Source organism: Actinia tenebrosa, unplaced genomic scaffold, assembly GCF_029948245.1.
Source record: "Actinia tenebrosa isolate PJP-AT-01 unplaced genomic scaffold, QUT_ActTen_1.0 PGA_scaffold1__47_contigs__length_23844297, whole genome shotgun sequence".
In the NCBI taxonomy this organism is placed as follows: Eukaryota; Metazoa; Cnidaria; class Anthozoa; order Actiniaria; family Actiniidae; genus Actinia; species Actinia tenebrosa.
Window position 1 is genome coordinate 17,737,284 of NW_028292578.1, and position 14,797 is coordinate 17,752,080.

A 14,797-nucleotide genomic window follows, 5' to 3' on the forward strand; every position below is an offset into this window, starting at 1 on the left:
CGGCCCACCACTTCACTATTTCACTATGACGTCATCATGGTTGTCGGAGGGGGTCAATTCAACGCAAATTAAAACCCGTATCAATCCACGAAGAGAAGTAGAATAGCCAGCAAACTCTCAGAAAATTTTTTTAGTACATATTAACACATATTATATCTGAAAACCAGGCCATTTCAGATTAAACTGTTTCGCTAGGAGCAAATTTTGTTGAATTTTCTATAGGATTTGGCGATTCTATCCCCCACATAAACAAGCAGTGACGTCATAGTGAAATAAGGCAATTTAGTCCCTGAGGATGTCGTAGACTGGCAAAAGCTTGGGCTAGATTATCATTTAAGCCAATAATTTTATTATTATGCCAATGAACATAAGAATTCTCAAGGAATCAAGGATATATTGATCAACGTACCAACTGAACACCACAAAGAACTTCCAGCAACTGGAGCAAATTTTCTCCATCTCGAAGTTCTTCGTACAAATCAAGGATTCTTATGCGTCTCTGCAAAAAAGGAAAAGACATAAATATAGAACGTCAAGTGTAGAATAATTTTGCTTATTATGATAGAAGATGAAATTAATCAGCATGTCACAGTGACAGCAAGGCAAGTCAGAACAGCATCAAGTCAGAACAGCATCAAGTCAGAACAGCATCAAGTCAGAACTTGGTCACTAGTGTAGAGGAGGGGGCACTGGGGCTCAGATTTTTTAAGTTCGCTTGCTTTCACAGAGACAAGCTGAATAATTTTTTCTCCATAAATATGATGTATACAAAGATGCTGTACAAAATATAGACAGTCCTCTCACCAAGGTACTAAAGCTTGAAGGGGGAGAAATAATACGATTGCATGAGTTTCAAATGTACTATAATTTAACTCAAAATGCAGTGACTGGTAAGAAAGCTTGGAATAGGTCTCTTGAATAGAGTTGAAATTAACTTTACTTCTTGAATTAAAAGCTAAAACAAGATGTAGCAACGACACCAGTTAAATGCTAATTTCTCACAGCATTTTTCATGACAGCCAGCCAACCATTAAACAAAGAAATAATACTCTAAGGAAAGACACCTGAACTTAAATTGGAAAACATTCTCCCCAAGCTAAAAGGTAGAGGTCTATCAAAAAATAAATGTTTAAAGGTGTTGCAAGACATCTGAAACACTATTATTATTCTTTTAGAATTGAGTATTCTACTTTGTTATAATGCACTAAAAGAGCTTGGTCAAAAACAAAGGCATTCAGTGGGAGCTAATGGAAAAAATGCTTTGAATCAAGCTAAGTGATATAAACACTGAATTCTTCATAAAATTATCTTTTTATCATTTTTCTTGGAACATTTTATTTGATGGAAAAACATTTTATTTTCAAAATACAAAATATCTGATAAGAATTTTATAGTTTTCATGGTTAAATTACAAAAGTTCCCAAAGCATAGGATTAATTCTTTTAGACAAAGGATAAGATAGGAAACAGAAATCTATGTTGCTATAGTGATTACTGCACATGGAAGTCTCAAATTCAAAAGATAAATCTATGATATAATACACTCCCAAATAAATCTCAAAGCGTCTAATAGCAGCACCTTTTCTACTGCCATTCTTCATTTATATGGAGAGCCTTGTTTTTAAAGAATTAATTTATCTATTGTTTTCAAAGGCTACGAAGATTAACCTGTAAAAGGGAGACACAAAAGCCTGTGATAATATCTATTGGAATTATACTTTTTTGGCTATTGATAAGAAAATTTTAGTGCATTATTCTATGAGGCATGGATAATACTCTGGTTGATATCAAAAAAACCCTTTCAAGCATTGTGGTATATTCAGCATGTGGAATATTTTTGTTTTAAGAAGAAGTAAAATCGCTGGTGAAATTGTGTAATTTCTTTTTTGGCTTACAGTACAAAGTCAAAATTCATTGTACAGGAATGGTAATTTATTCTATTCAACTTTAAAAACCTTTAGAAACTTTATAAACTTCATAAATTATCCATACAATTGAATCCTTTGATCCTAGTAAACTACCAGACAGAGCAGACAAAAAAAAAACAGCCCCAGCTGAGATAAAAAGGTAGATTTTAAATATACAAATATTGTCTAAACCTTTGGTTATATAGCTTATTATACTTAATCCTTCTGTTAGGGAAGTAGGGGAAAACACTCAAGTTAATGTCATGTTTACTGCTTTTGTACAGTAACTAAACACAAAAGCAAGGGTACTTTATTTTTTATGTGACATCACATATTCCTAATTTCCACTAAAGAGAAAAACCATTTTTACAATTTGTTCGTACATTTTGAAATAATTTTTACTAAATAAGTATCAAATTTTATAACCATTCTTTGCAAACCATTATTTTTACAACTTGTTCCTTCATTTTGAGAGAATATTTACCAAATACTTCATAAAATTTTCTATTTTTCCAGATATTGTTTACTTTACCAGGCTTATCAACCTGGTATGTATTTCAAAATGCAACAGTAAACAACATCTTCCTGCCATCAACATTTTTCCTCAAGAATATTCCAAACGGACTAGACTAATTTGTCGACTTTTTTTGGCGAAAATACATTCGCAGAACAAAGTAAAATTATTGAGTATTGTCTGAAGCGAGGTAAAGTAGGTGCTAAATGACTGATATTTTCTGCTTCTAAGTAAATAATGACGGTAATTACTCGCTGAAAATTAATTCAGGGTTTCGAAAAATAACATTTGTCAAAAGACGTTCGAAACTGCTGTTTACAAAGCTTATAAGGGAAGCCATTTCAGTGCTAGGTATAGCAAATATAACATAACTTTTCGCATGGAAAAATAAAATAAATAAATAAGTAAGCTTGGTAATTCGGAGGTCTGTTAAAGATATAATATACTTAATTGAACTAAAAGTCCGTCTGTACTTGAAAATTTTGAAAAATTAAATTAAAATTTTCAATAGTTTGTTGTAGAAATCTCACTATGTACTTAACTAAATAGTTGACAATACCAGCACACGTTTTTGAATACTTTCTTTATATCCAAGACGTAAATTTAGGATGCTAATATTGAACACATATTGTTCTAACTTGTTTAGTTGGTATAAATATATACTGGAGTTTTGTCTCAAATCTTATCCGTGAAGCATACATGAATTCAAGTTAAGGACGTTGGAGGACATTTTGTATTTTTGAGTAAACTCTTACCTTCAGTAGTCTGTTGTTAACCCATTTGGTGAACGTCTTCTTCTGCACAGCATCTCGATGATCTGCACAAAATGAACGAAGGCAGCTCTTAGCTCTTACTAAATTCATGACAACGATATTCTCCAAAAATATGAGCACAGAATAAAGAGGTTATTGAATCCTTCGCTAGATTTTGTCAGTCAATTTTGAAGCATAAGTAAATATCGCCCTTGAAACTTCAATACATGGAGAAAGAAGTTTTAGCAAAATAGTTGTGCAGAAAGCTAAGACTTTGACTGCATTATGAATGAAAAACTTTGCAAAGTCAGTAGCAGAGTTTTGTTCTTGTCGTTCTGTTATCAGTGGAGACTATAAAGTGAGACAAAATCTAGACATTAGACTGCATTAGAACCATAAACTGACTTGAGAATAGTTTTTAAACAGGTCTAATAAACACAATAAAATATTTATAACACAACAACAGCCCTCATTTGATGGTTTTAGAATAACAAGAACTTTGAATGAGACGAGTGTGAATAGTAAGCTCCGATTCTCCAACCTGGTAGGTTGTGTCTCAACTCGACCATTCGCTGTGCTTCTTCGTCGTCTTCATACGCCTCTTCCAAAATTCCCTCCTTGCGAGCGAACTCCGCCATTTTGTGTTTTTCAAAGTCTTGCTGAGCTAGATTAAGCTGTCTGGCTGGCGTGTCTAGGCATTCTTAGATCCGACTTGCAAAGTTATTATTAATGGCCGACAGTTCGTGACTCCCAAATAAAATTGCAGACTGAGTTAGATTCGCACGGAGGTCCAGCAATTTGCACATAGAAGTCTCCCTTTCTGTATTCCAATCACGCTGATGTTCTCAAAGCATGGGTATAATCGACCCACTCTACTCCAGAGAATACCGACTAAAATGATATGCAAGAATTGAGTGAATTATTGGCACATGGATCTAGACTTGCCATAGGGTAAAAGCACAGTCCGTGAAGCCGATGACTGGGGTTCGCATATATCTTTGAAATTTGAGAGGCAAGATACGTATTTAGTGGCCTCCACACCTTTTAAAGTCACAGAAACTCCAAGCCTCTTCCGTTTTAAATCTCAGCTTTAAAATACTTCCCATTCAATTAAAGTGATTGAGCATTTTTGCTAACAAGATAGTTTGTTGTACAAACAATTTGTTCATTGATATATATTCCATGCGTATCGAAAGCATGAAGATTGAATGATTTTGGAACTGGTTTATGATCGAGTAACTTACTCCGAATTTTTCCAAGATGTCGTGAGACTCAGCATTGAAGATAACCTCTATTTGACGAAAGATGGTTTTATAGAAATCAAATACAAAAATTAAATAAGATCTTTATACGATGAGCAAAATTATAGAAAATCGTATTACCGGCACGATCAAGTTCATTCAAGTTGTCCAAAAAACTGAAAATTTACATAAGCTAACCTAAAGTGTTGGAATAGTAGTTAAGTTTACTGCTATAATTCCTTGATTACAAAATGTGTTTCTTATTAAGATGTTATGGTGCTGTGGATCAAGATATTTTTCATTCAGCGATTTTTTGTGGCACTTCCTGTCTGCGAGAGCTGAACTGCTCAAGTTGTACTCCTCAAAGCTCGATGAATTTAGCTTTACGTTCAACAAGATCAATCAGACAGGTGGCAAAAATGACTTCAAAACATCCAGAGGAGATGCCAGTGACAAAGATTATTGACTTTCACAGCTCACGGAATTGTTTAGGTACTAAAATATGATACTATCCTTTGGCCTCGATTTTATTCAACCTTTCCTTGTTCCCTTAATATTCGTACATTTTGCTTTTGTGTTTAAAACTAACGAGTAGACGTTCATTGGAAGGACTTACCGGCTATTTTATGGACAGCCCGATCAGCTATAGTGGCAGGACTTCTCGTTCCAGAGCGACTTCGAGCTCTTCCTAACGGCGTAGAAGGTCTAGACATGGTTGTAGCTAACGCTTAACTCCATTAGAAACAACCTCACCTAACGAACGACCGAAAACTTTAGACTTGGTTGACTTGCGAGCCACGTTGTGCCGATGGAGAGGGAGTTTTCTCAGACCTGTCAAGTTTAAAACCACAATCCGAACATGATCAACACGAATACAAGCTCCTTTTACAGACGATTCGCTTGCATACCTTAATTTTGGGCTGATCTTTCACCATTCAAATCCCAGTCGACTTCTAAGTACTAGACCTACGTGGAATGGTCTTCCTGATCGAATCGTTCGACCATAATTTAGTGAGAAGCGTTATGAATATTAATATATAGTCCAGAAATATCAGCTTGGTGATTGGCTGAGCCAAGAGGTATTTACAGAAAGTTACCCCATCAATGAGTAAGGTTTCGCGTGACTGCGCGAGAAAATGCCTCCAATAAGATCGGTAACAGAACTCTTAGGGCGTTCAGATCATGAATTCTTTTAAAAATGCTCATTTAAAAAACTTAGCAAGGTATTTTATTTTGGTTTGCCGTGTTTAAGAACACTGCAACAACCTTGCGTGATTTTTGATTTCTCGACGCGTTGAATGACCTTCGAAAATATACGGTAATAAATATCTAGATTTGGCTCTTATCCTATTCTATGTGTCAATGATACGGGGAAATGCTTCAAATTTATATTTCTGATACTCCTTTAGGTTTTTTTCTTTTAATTTTCTTTTTAGCTTTTTTGTGCCTTGTGTAACTATGGTGATGATAATAGAACATATATAAAAAGAGAATTCTTATCATTGATTTCATTTTGTACTTTTTCGTCTTTTTGACTTTCATTTTCGCTTGTTGCTTTTTCTAACCTCTTTTTCGATGTATTTTAACTGTTTACGACTTTATCCGCTAATTTCTTCAATATTTATCCCACTTTCACATAACAATAACATCCCAATATGTAACGCAATACCCTCAAGTATTTACACATACAGCTGTAACGCAATACACATTCAAGTGTTACTAACGATACACGGGATTCTAAGGCATACTAAACTAGACCACGTGTTTCAAACTCGAAAATTTCTCACTTCTTGTATCAGTTCAAAGATTTACAGCTGTAAATCTAAGGTCTTCGATAAATAAGATACCAAACTCCATAAAAACAAATCCGTACGTCTGTCTCATTAATAAAAGACCACGCCTCAAAGATGTTTCAAACGGTGCGTCATCACCAGTGACCATAAAGCCTAAATTGTACAACAGAAAGAGCTAGAACCTCCCCCGAGTTTCACACTTCCGAGTACTCCTCAAACCAAATGAAAAGACATTTCAAAAATAATGAGAAATGACTCAATATTTCCTAAATTACAATAGTTAAACTTCATCACGCATAAATCGAAAGCTAGAATCACACAACGTCTTTAGCTGTGCCGTTTTATTTGAAAAACTATTCCTCTTCCCATTTATTTTTTTCCTTCCGCGCTCTCTAAAATGAAGTTAATAGTTTATAAAGGAGAAAAAAATGTAATAATTCGTTAAATATCTTAAGGACACTTATCGAAGTTTAATGGGCTGCAAGAAATTAAGAATTTAATAAAAAGCCAATTTTCAACACAACGATTTATCGCCAAAACACAAAGCCATAAAGATATTGGTTTTACTCGGAACTAATCTTTCCAGACATCAAATTTGACCTTTGATTTAGTTTTATTAAAATTAAGCGTTTGTGTAGATAGATCATTTTTATTTTTAGCACGCCTCGCCCAGTAAACATGCCAGGTTTTCAGCCGGTCTATAGCTAAGCCAGGTTTGGCATTGGGCTAATATCAGCAATGTTATCAACCAAATGACCGACGTTGTCGGAAATAACTTCACGAACACTTTAGCTCATGATCACTTACATACTTCTCATTCATAAAACCCCATAATTATCTATGTAACTCAAAATGCTCTCTAGAATGCCAGTTCAATGAGTCGAAACGGAGGATTGTTTAATAATGATACCTAAATAGGTATGAGAAGAAACGTAAGTGTATAATTTAGTGTGGTGTATTTGTGTTTTATTATGCAAGCGTCGTATACAATTACAGGTGTCAATCAATGCAAATCTTACATTTAGAGTTTAATTCTACTTGGTCAACACGATGACTATGGTTCCAAGGTTTTATATTAAACACTCCCAATGAGTAAGAATAAACCATGTAAAATCAGTATAGTTTTTGCGTGCTCTAGACCCTAGACAGACTCCTAGAAGGCTGTGACCACCAGCCACGCCTCCCTCAACACAGGCTACCCAGACTACCCAGTGTAACTCGATTTGGTACTCCTAATCAAATATTTCCTATCCCTTCCCCTACTAAGTCCTCAAAAACAGAATTCATAGTCTGTTTATTAATGGTGAAAAGCTAAAACTTTTTTTCCTGAATCACAATCCTTAGTACGATCTGAATACCAACGAAATTAATGATTGGGCTTCCTGTGTTATTTCAGTTCTTGGAAATTTGAATTTCATTGAACATTTTCTCAGAAATGGCACATGGTGCCAACCTGATTATATTGTGTTTAGAGGTTTTGTATTTCTCTCAGCTTCAGAAGGATTTTATCTGCTCAGCCCTGAGGGGGCCACAAGTTTATTAGCTTTATAGCTATCATAATAGTGCAACCCTTGGTAAATAAAGTCGTCTATCGCTGAAGGGAGAGACGAACGCGCACTCCTAAAAGTAAAGCCTTTATATATTCTATTATATCTTTAAATAAAATTCTAAAAATTATATTGATCCAAGTATGGATAACAGAAAACACTCAAAAAAGGGTTTTGCAGGAAATTTCCCGCCAAAACCCACAACGCGTGCGCGCGCCCCTCCCCCTACGCAGCTAAATCATTCATTTTTACGGTTCTTTTAAGGAATTACCGCTAATTGAAGCTCCTATCAGTATTTTATTTTTCTTGTCGTATTATTTACGGTTACTTAAAGAATGTTTGTTCAGTGGTAGCTTGTGATGCATTGGCTCTATCTGGCTTATATCAGTCACGTTTAATATTGGAAGAGAAATCGCTCAGAACTTCATTCCCAGCATTATTGCACTGTCCCTATTGAATGCATCAAATCAAAGATTTTTGGCACTATATTTGGTTTATTTGAAATGCGCTTCAAGGATTGGTAAAGAAGATAAGATAATCATTCCCGGTCTGACAAGAACTGCAGAAGGAAAGCTGGAGCCGGAAGCCAAGCTGAAGCAAGAATGACAAGTTGAAATCTCTTGAAAGGAAGCAAGAGAAAAGCGTTTTCCGTGAAGAATTACTACAATAATGATCTTTTGTTAAACATGTTGCACTGAATGTTTTGTTTCGATTTGGATCCTTGTTTATTTGTGGATTGTCAAACTCTAAAAATAACTCGTATGGCATAGGACATAGGAAAACCAAGCTTCCTGTTTTTGATTTTTGTTACGCAAGCATTCCTTTTTCCTTTTTTTTTTTTTTTTTTTTTTTTTTTTTCTACTTTTCTTTGCCAGTAGTCTGAGCATTAGCTGGATTTACTAAGACGCCATAATACTTCGCGTGACGTTATTTTCATGCTTAGAAGTATGTAGTAAAATTCAGGACGATATTCTTGGACAAAGCTGTGTTCCTTGATTACAGACTCATTTACTCGGGATTAGCTTCAACGTTCAGAGCATTCAAATATACCAACGATAAAGTAAAGAATGCAAAAATTCGATACAAACACTAATGAAATTTCACGGAGCTTCACTGGAACACATGACATAAGTAACAGAGAACTCGAAACTGCATGGCCGGTATTGGAATTCCTGTGGTAATTTGAGAAAGATTTACATCAAAATCTGCCTTCCAGTGATAAAGTCTTGCAAAGACAGAGTTGATAGACAAAAAACCCTAAACCATAACGACTTAGTACAACAATTCAGTATAATGACGTCATCGCCGCCATGTTGGATAGTCTTCGGTTGTCGCAGGTAGCCCAAAATAAAATGTTTGGCCAGGGTCGATCGTCTATCTCAAGTGTCCTAAAACCTAAGCGGCACCGTAATATAATATCTCATATAAAAAGGCGTATTAGAAATGCAAATTATGCTAATGGTGATGCTAAGAGGCCGCGTTGAACACCGACAAAGCTGGCTTTTCTCATGACACGATCTTTACACGATCCGCACAAAGGTTATTTAAACATAATAAGACATTTGAGCATTCATAGCAATACTCCTTCACTTATCTGGCAATTAACCTTGGGGTCACGACTGATGATTGATAAGCTTGTAGAAAGCTACTTATCAAGAAAATAACATGCATACCGTATTTGTTCAGTCTGTTATGGTTAGTCGCTTCCAACCTCAACCCTGTACCCTTGGAAGATAAAATGCAGAGGCAGCGAAAGCTAGGGCAGCGCTACAACCATTTGAGCAAAAGACTGATAAATGAGTTTAGGCGGTTTATTCAATAATATTTCAGAAGAGGGCCTGTCTTGTCAAGCGGTTCGTGTTATATACTTGGTCTAATCTCGTTACTTTTCAAGTACTCGTGAAATAAAACCAAGCAAGCTTGATCTCCTTATATTTAAAAGTGTTCAGTTCCCCTCTTTTTAGACTTTGATCTTTTTAAAATCGTATCATGCTAGTTTGTTTTTCTATTCACCATTTTCCATACATCGGTTCACTGGTCAAACACAGTGAATCGTTATCACTACTAGACCACTAGTGGGCAGTGGCTCAGCCAATCAGAGTGCAGGATTTGTGATATACCATTAGTAGGTATAGACTAAATTCTATTAGCATTATTATACTTAACATTAGACATATATAAGAGAAATAATCAGCCTACAATACTTTTTAATTTCTTCTTCATTGAATACCAAAAAACGTCAATAACAAAATAAATATATACAGCGCCTCAAAATGTGTCCTTGAACTTAATATTTATGAGAATCGTTAATTCATTCTCTTCAAAGAGTCAGGGTTGAGTTGGTTTTGTTGTTTTGAAGCTTCATTTCGACGCCATTTTGCCAGGGTTAAGACTTTCTTAGCCTCAAGGAAGGAGAAAATGCTCTGGTAAGTTAGATGTAATGAGGACACTAGCTAAAAGTTGGTCATGTGCATGGGCCTTGGTCTATTCAATCTAGACCGTGCGCATCAGACACCCGACAACATGCCGTGGTCTAGTCAGTCTAGACCGTGCGCATCAGACACCCAACAACATGCCGTGGTCTATTCAGTCTAGACCGTGCGCATCAGACACCCGACAACATGCCGTGGTCTATTCAGTCTAGACCGTGCGCATCAGACACCCGACAACATGCCTTGGTCTATTCAGTCTAGACCGTGCGCATCAGACACCCGACAACATGCCGTGGTCTATTCAGTCTAGACCGTGCGCATCAGACACCCAACAACATGCCGTGGTCTATTCAATCTAGACCGTGCGCATCAGACACCCAACAACATGCCGTGGTCTAGTCAGTCTAGACCGTGCGCATCAGACACCCGACAGCATGCCGTGGTCTAGTCAGTCTAGACCGTGCGCATCAGACACCCAACAACATGCCGTGGTCTATTCAGTCTAGACCGTGCGCATCAGACACCCGACAACATGCCTTGGTCTAGTCAGGCTAGACCGTGCGCATCAGACACCCGACAGCATGCCGTGGTCTATTCAGTCTAGACCGTGCGCATCAGCCTAAATGTCGCACACTTCTTTTATTATCAATACCTTTTTCAACAAGTTCTCATTGTTTTTAGATGCTGGTACGGACTGACTCTGTAAAACTAAAATCTGCTCGGGATCGTCTTCTTTGCTCGATGAGCAAGTCTTTTGCTCACTGACGGTATTTGTGCAGCCTTGATCAGCAATGTTAGCCCTTGGTGGCTCATTAGACGTCCGACACGTTCCTTGGGTGTGTACTTCTGCTTGGGTAAAGGTTTTGGAATCCGACTGCGAAAACAATTTGAAAGTCAACAATAGACCCCTTGCATGTGACGAAGAATTTCAATTTCATGAGAAGTGGAATTCTATTCTTATGTCCTCCAAATTCAGCTGCATTCCGACGTGATGCAAGGGGTTTAGTCGCATCACTAGAAGCGAGTGATGATAAATACAAGGGAGACGATCCCAATTCTCAAACCCTTCAAAGAAGAATCAAATGGGGGCTTTATATCTTTAGAGAATGAATAGTACACTAGTAAGGGTAGATAATTTCAGCAATACTCCATTATATAGAAAGCCTGGTTGTGTTTGAGTTACTTCTTCTCTAGGTAACTATTTATTTAGCTAGAAGTCCCTAACTGACCAATTTCGTGTTAGTATGATTCGTAAACATGGATTTCCTGGACTGTCCATTATTTAAAAGGATATCTGTGAATGTGTCTACATCGTGAAAGCAGACTGTCAATCCCTGTTTGTTATGTTGACTAGAAAACTTTGGCCAAGTCAAATCGGCCACACACCAATTCAGTGTCAACCCCGTTTGTAAAGGGTGTCAGAAAACTTTGGCAGAGAGACAACGCGGCCACACTATTATGAAGCGAGGTTATTATGTCTAGTGTGCGCGCATTTATATCAGGGTTGACATTTTTGAGACGACGCGAATGGATAAGAATTAACGTTTTTGCGCCGTAATCACTCTAAATTGATCTTTTGAACGTACCTTAGACATTATCTCTTTGGGAATGACAGTCAACTCATGTTCCAATACGCTGTTTTTTGTCATCAAATCTTGGGCGGATTTTTCCATTGCATGGAGTTTTTCTAGGAGATTTTTTCGCTCATTTCTTCCTCTTTCCAACAATCGTCTGAGCAGGGGAACTGAACATGCCTCAGAAATCAAAGAAGCGATAGTAGCGTTCTTCTTGTCCATCTGGGGATTTAAAAGTAGTGACTTTCATGTCAATCATATTACCTTATTCCAAGGGAAGTTAAGGAACTCAGATGTAGCTTTAATTACAAATTATTGTAGCCAAGCAATCGTTCTTGCGATTCGAGTGCTTTCTCTTTATGAACCCTTAGCAAATAAGACTTAATGTTCAGTTACAAACTCAGGTCAAACGTCGAACTTCACATGAGCCGAACCTAATTCAACAATGGATAATAAGGCGGTCTTCTTTGATGTCATGATGTCATTTGACCTTTAGTTACTTGCCTCTTCGAGGAGACACTTATTTCGTCTTTCAAGCCGTGTGCCCCGCGCACGTAGGTCTCGAATCATCCCCGAAGCCTCGAATCGAACATTATTCAGCTCTAAGTTTCTGTCCGCGACTATCTGCATGAATCTGTCCAAGTGTTCCCGAAGTCGCATGTTCTCGCGTTCTTGTTGGACAATGATTTGATCTTTTTGGCCAAGCTTGATTTCCAGTGATTGGAGGGTGGTAAAGAGATTTGTAACCTGTTCCTGGTGATAACAAAATAAGGTGAAGTAAGGACCGTTTGGGGAGGGGGGGGGGGGGGTTAAAAATAATAGGAATAAAGGATTAGGTAAAACCTAAAAAACGACACTATATGATGATTTTCTAGGTAACAGTCACCCCCTAGATCCGCCAAAGTGACTTTATTATGATTTTACTTTGATAGTATTATTACACGCTGTAAGTAAAGTTTTTTCGATTTGCTCAAGCCTTGAGATTCAAACGAAGTCAAGTCTTCATTTTACTTGGCTTATGGAGATCAATCATAATTAACCGAATCCTCAAACGATCTTTAGATTGATTTGTCATCGCACAGCTATAGCCACAGATCGTAATGAAATTTAGCGTATTAGGCTTTTACTGAAGGAGAACAATCCGATCCAGAAAAACTCTCGTATCAAGGAAGAGACCCAACAAACTCTACTCAGATGGCATGCCGGGACTACAGAGGTTAGAGGCGAGTGCACTGCTGCTAAGCGTGTCACCCTTGACTCCAACATTGTCTAGATAAATACCTGATGAGAGACAGCTCTACTTTCCTCCAGTAGACCATAATCTACAAGAAATTGGACGAGTAAATGTTGTGAATATGTAGACAATGCTGTGCGTTTGTTAATCATAGGAAAACCGCTCTTACGCGATCTACGGTGGACATTTAACTTAATCATGGATTATAACACAATGCGTTATTACTATGCAAGGTATTACCTTGAAATACATCTGAGGAAAACGTCTGCTCATCCTGTACAGAGGGGCTCTCTAAGCCAGGAAGATTGATGAATCCACCCCCCGGTAACTCAATTCTTGATCCACTATTATTATAGAAATTGTCTGAAGAATACATATGCTCGTCCTGTTCCGGGGGGGACTCCACTCCTGGAAGATCAATGAATCCACCCCCCGGTAGCTCAATCCTTGATCCACTATCATGATTGAGCATGTCGGAAGGATTCATATGCTCGTCCTGTACCGGGGGGGACTCCACTCCTGGAAGATCGATGTATCCACCTCCCGGCAAGGCGATCCGGGACCCACTAATAGAACCAAGTTGCTCCGTTGTTTGAGACCTCTTAGAAGGAAACATGCTTTCCAGCTCTTCCGTAGAGGACTCGATTCCAGGAAGATCAATGTATCCTCCCCCCGGTAACGCGATCCGGGATCCACTACAACACTCGAGGTTTTCTGAAAAAGACAATAAAGATGAAATATCAAACTAAATATTAAAACAATGTCATAGCAAGACTCCTAAAGAGTGCCCTCAAGATCGAGTTTGGCGCCTTGAAAGTTCCCGCCAAATCCACCCATGGTAGCTCTTACTAAAAGCCCATGGAGAAAATAGACCACTTTACTTCGAGCGCGTAATATTTTCCATTACAGACCACGTGCCATTCCCTAGAGTATCCTTTCTTGGTTTACAGTTGCACACGAGAATACGCAAGAATATATATGCACGATACCACTCAAATAAATGATCTTATTACGAAGAGAATGACACGTGGTTTCAAAAAGGGAAAGCATTACGCCCAAGGTAAAAAGGTCCCGACATAGAAAATATTATATAGAAATAAATTTTACCTAAGTTTTCCAGGCTTTGTCCTTCAGAAGTTGAATATAAAGCATCAAAGCAAACCAAAGGATTGTATTTTTCAGACCACATCCTCGAAAATTGCGGCAATTTTGCACAACAACTTCTCAAGAAACCCTTTTTTTTCAAACATCAAACTGGAGTATTAACGGAAACATAACGAAAGGGTAAGAAGACAACCTTTGCACATAGCCATATCTTTTTGTGACGTAATTGTGCGTCACAATTGACTGCGCGCGGAGGCGCGAAATCATCGCGTGCTCCAGTCCACAGGTATCCCAAGCTCTGAATAAGGCTGCTACAATGCTTTCGAAATTTTTAAAAAGTAATATTTTTCCTTTGGGTTTTGGTTTGAAAAATATGATAACGGCTTTGACTTTTATTTCCTTTTATCCTGCTTTTCTGGGGGAAGATAAGTGTGAACTATTGGTTTTGGAAGGAATCCTAGACTTCTTCAGCCGTGGTCTGTCGAGTTGCAGTGGCCATTTGAATTCTTATTTTTTATTTACTTTATTTATCTAACTTTGCCACGAGTTCAACATGAAAAAAAGGAGAAAGATACAAGTATAAGCACATGTTCTGAGGCAAATAAAGCGCAACAGCGAAGTCCAATTAATGCGAACCCTTATTAAAAGAATAAAGTCAGTGTCTTGAAAATACGTTCAGGAGCAGCAAGTTAATAAAGTG

At 37.5% G+C, this 14,797-nt stretch overlaps 2 protein-coding genes across 4 annotated transcripts in view; both read right to left on the reverse strand.

Moving 5' to 3' along the window:
• LOC116308019 (uncharacterized) overlaps positions 1-5,407 on the reverse strand; it is a 112,411-nt gene extending 107,004 nt beyond the window's left edge. Inside the window, exons 1-4 of one of the 3 annotated variants that reach the window (XM_089032207.1) lie at positions 5,322-5,407; positions 5,030-5,244; positions 3,176-3,237; positions 410-499 (exon numbers count right to left, since the gene is read on the reverse strand). In XM_089032207.1, the coding sequence (XP_088888333.1) occupies positions 410-499; positions 3,176-3,237; positions 5,030-5,126 (249 nt within the window). In that variant the 5' untranslated portion in view covers positions 5,127-5,244; positions 5,322-5,407. Of the gene's footprint in view, positions 1-409; positions 505-3,175; positions 3,238-3,713; positions 4,165-5,029; positions 5,245-5,321 lie in introns of those variants that run through there. The other 2 variants (XM_089032208.1, XM_089032209.1) reach the window with 2 other exon arrangements.
• Positions 5,408-9,550: 4,143 nt separating this feature from the next.
• Positions 9,551-14,384, reverse strand: LOC116293658 (uncharacterized). Its single transcript, XM_089033438.1, has 7 exons — positions 14,101-14,384; positions 13,234-13,707; positions 13,041-13,081; positions 12,264-12,512; positions 11,772-11,981; positions 10,838-11,059; positions 9,551-10,155 (listed from the first exon to the last, which is right to left on the reverse strand). Exons 1-7 carry the CDS (start codon positions 14,180-14,182, stop codon positions 10,060-10,062), a joined length of 1,374 nt encoding a protein of 457 aa, XP_088889564.1. The 5' UTR covers positions 14,183-14,384; the 3' UTR covers positions 9,551-10,059.
• Positions 14,385-14,797: the final 413 nt, after the last annotated feature.

Excerpts from the sequence above, each read along its gene's own strand:
- LOC116293658 (XM_089033438.1), bottom strand. The coding sequence starts at position 14,182 with ATGTGGTCTGAAAAATACAATCCTTTGGTTTGCTTTGATGCTTTATAT. Across the intron at positions 12,513-13,040 it reads GTAGAGCTGTCTCTCATCAG|GAACAGGTTACAAATCTCTT; the intron begins GTATTTATCTAG and ends TGTTATCACCAG. Across the intron at positions 11,982-12,263 it reads ATAAGTGTCTCCTCGAAGAG|ATGGACAAGAAGAACGCTAC; the intron begins GCAAGTAACTAA and ends TTAAATCCCCAG.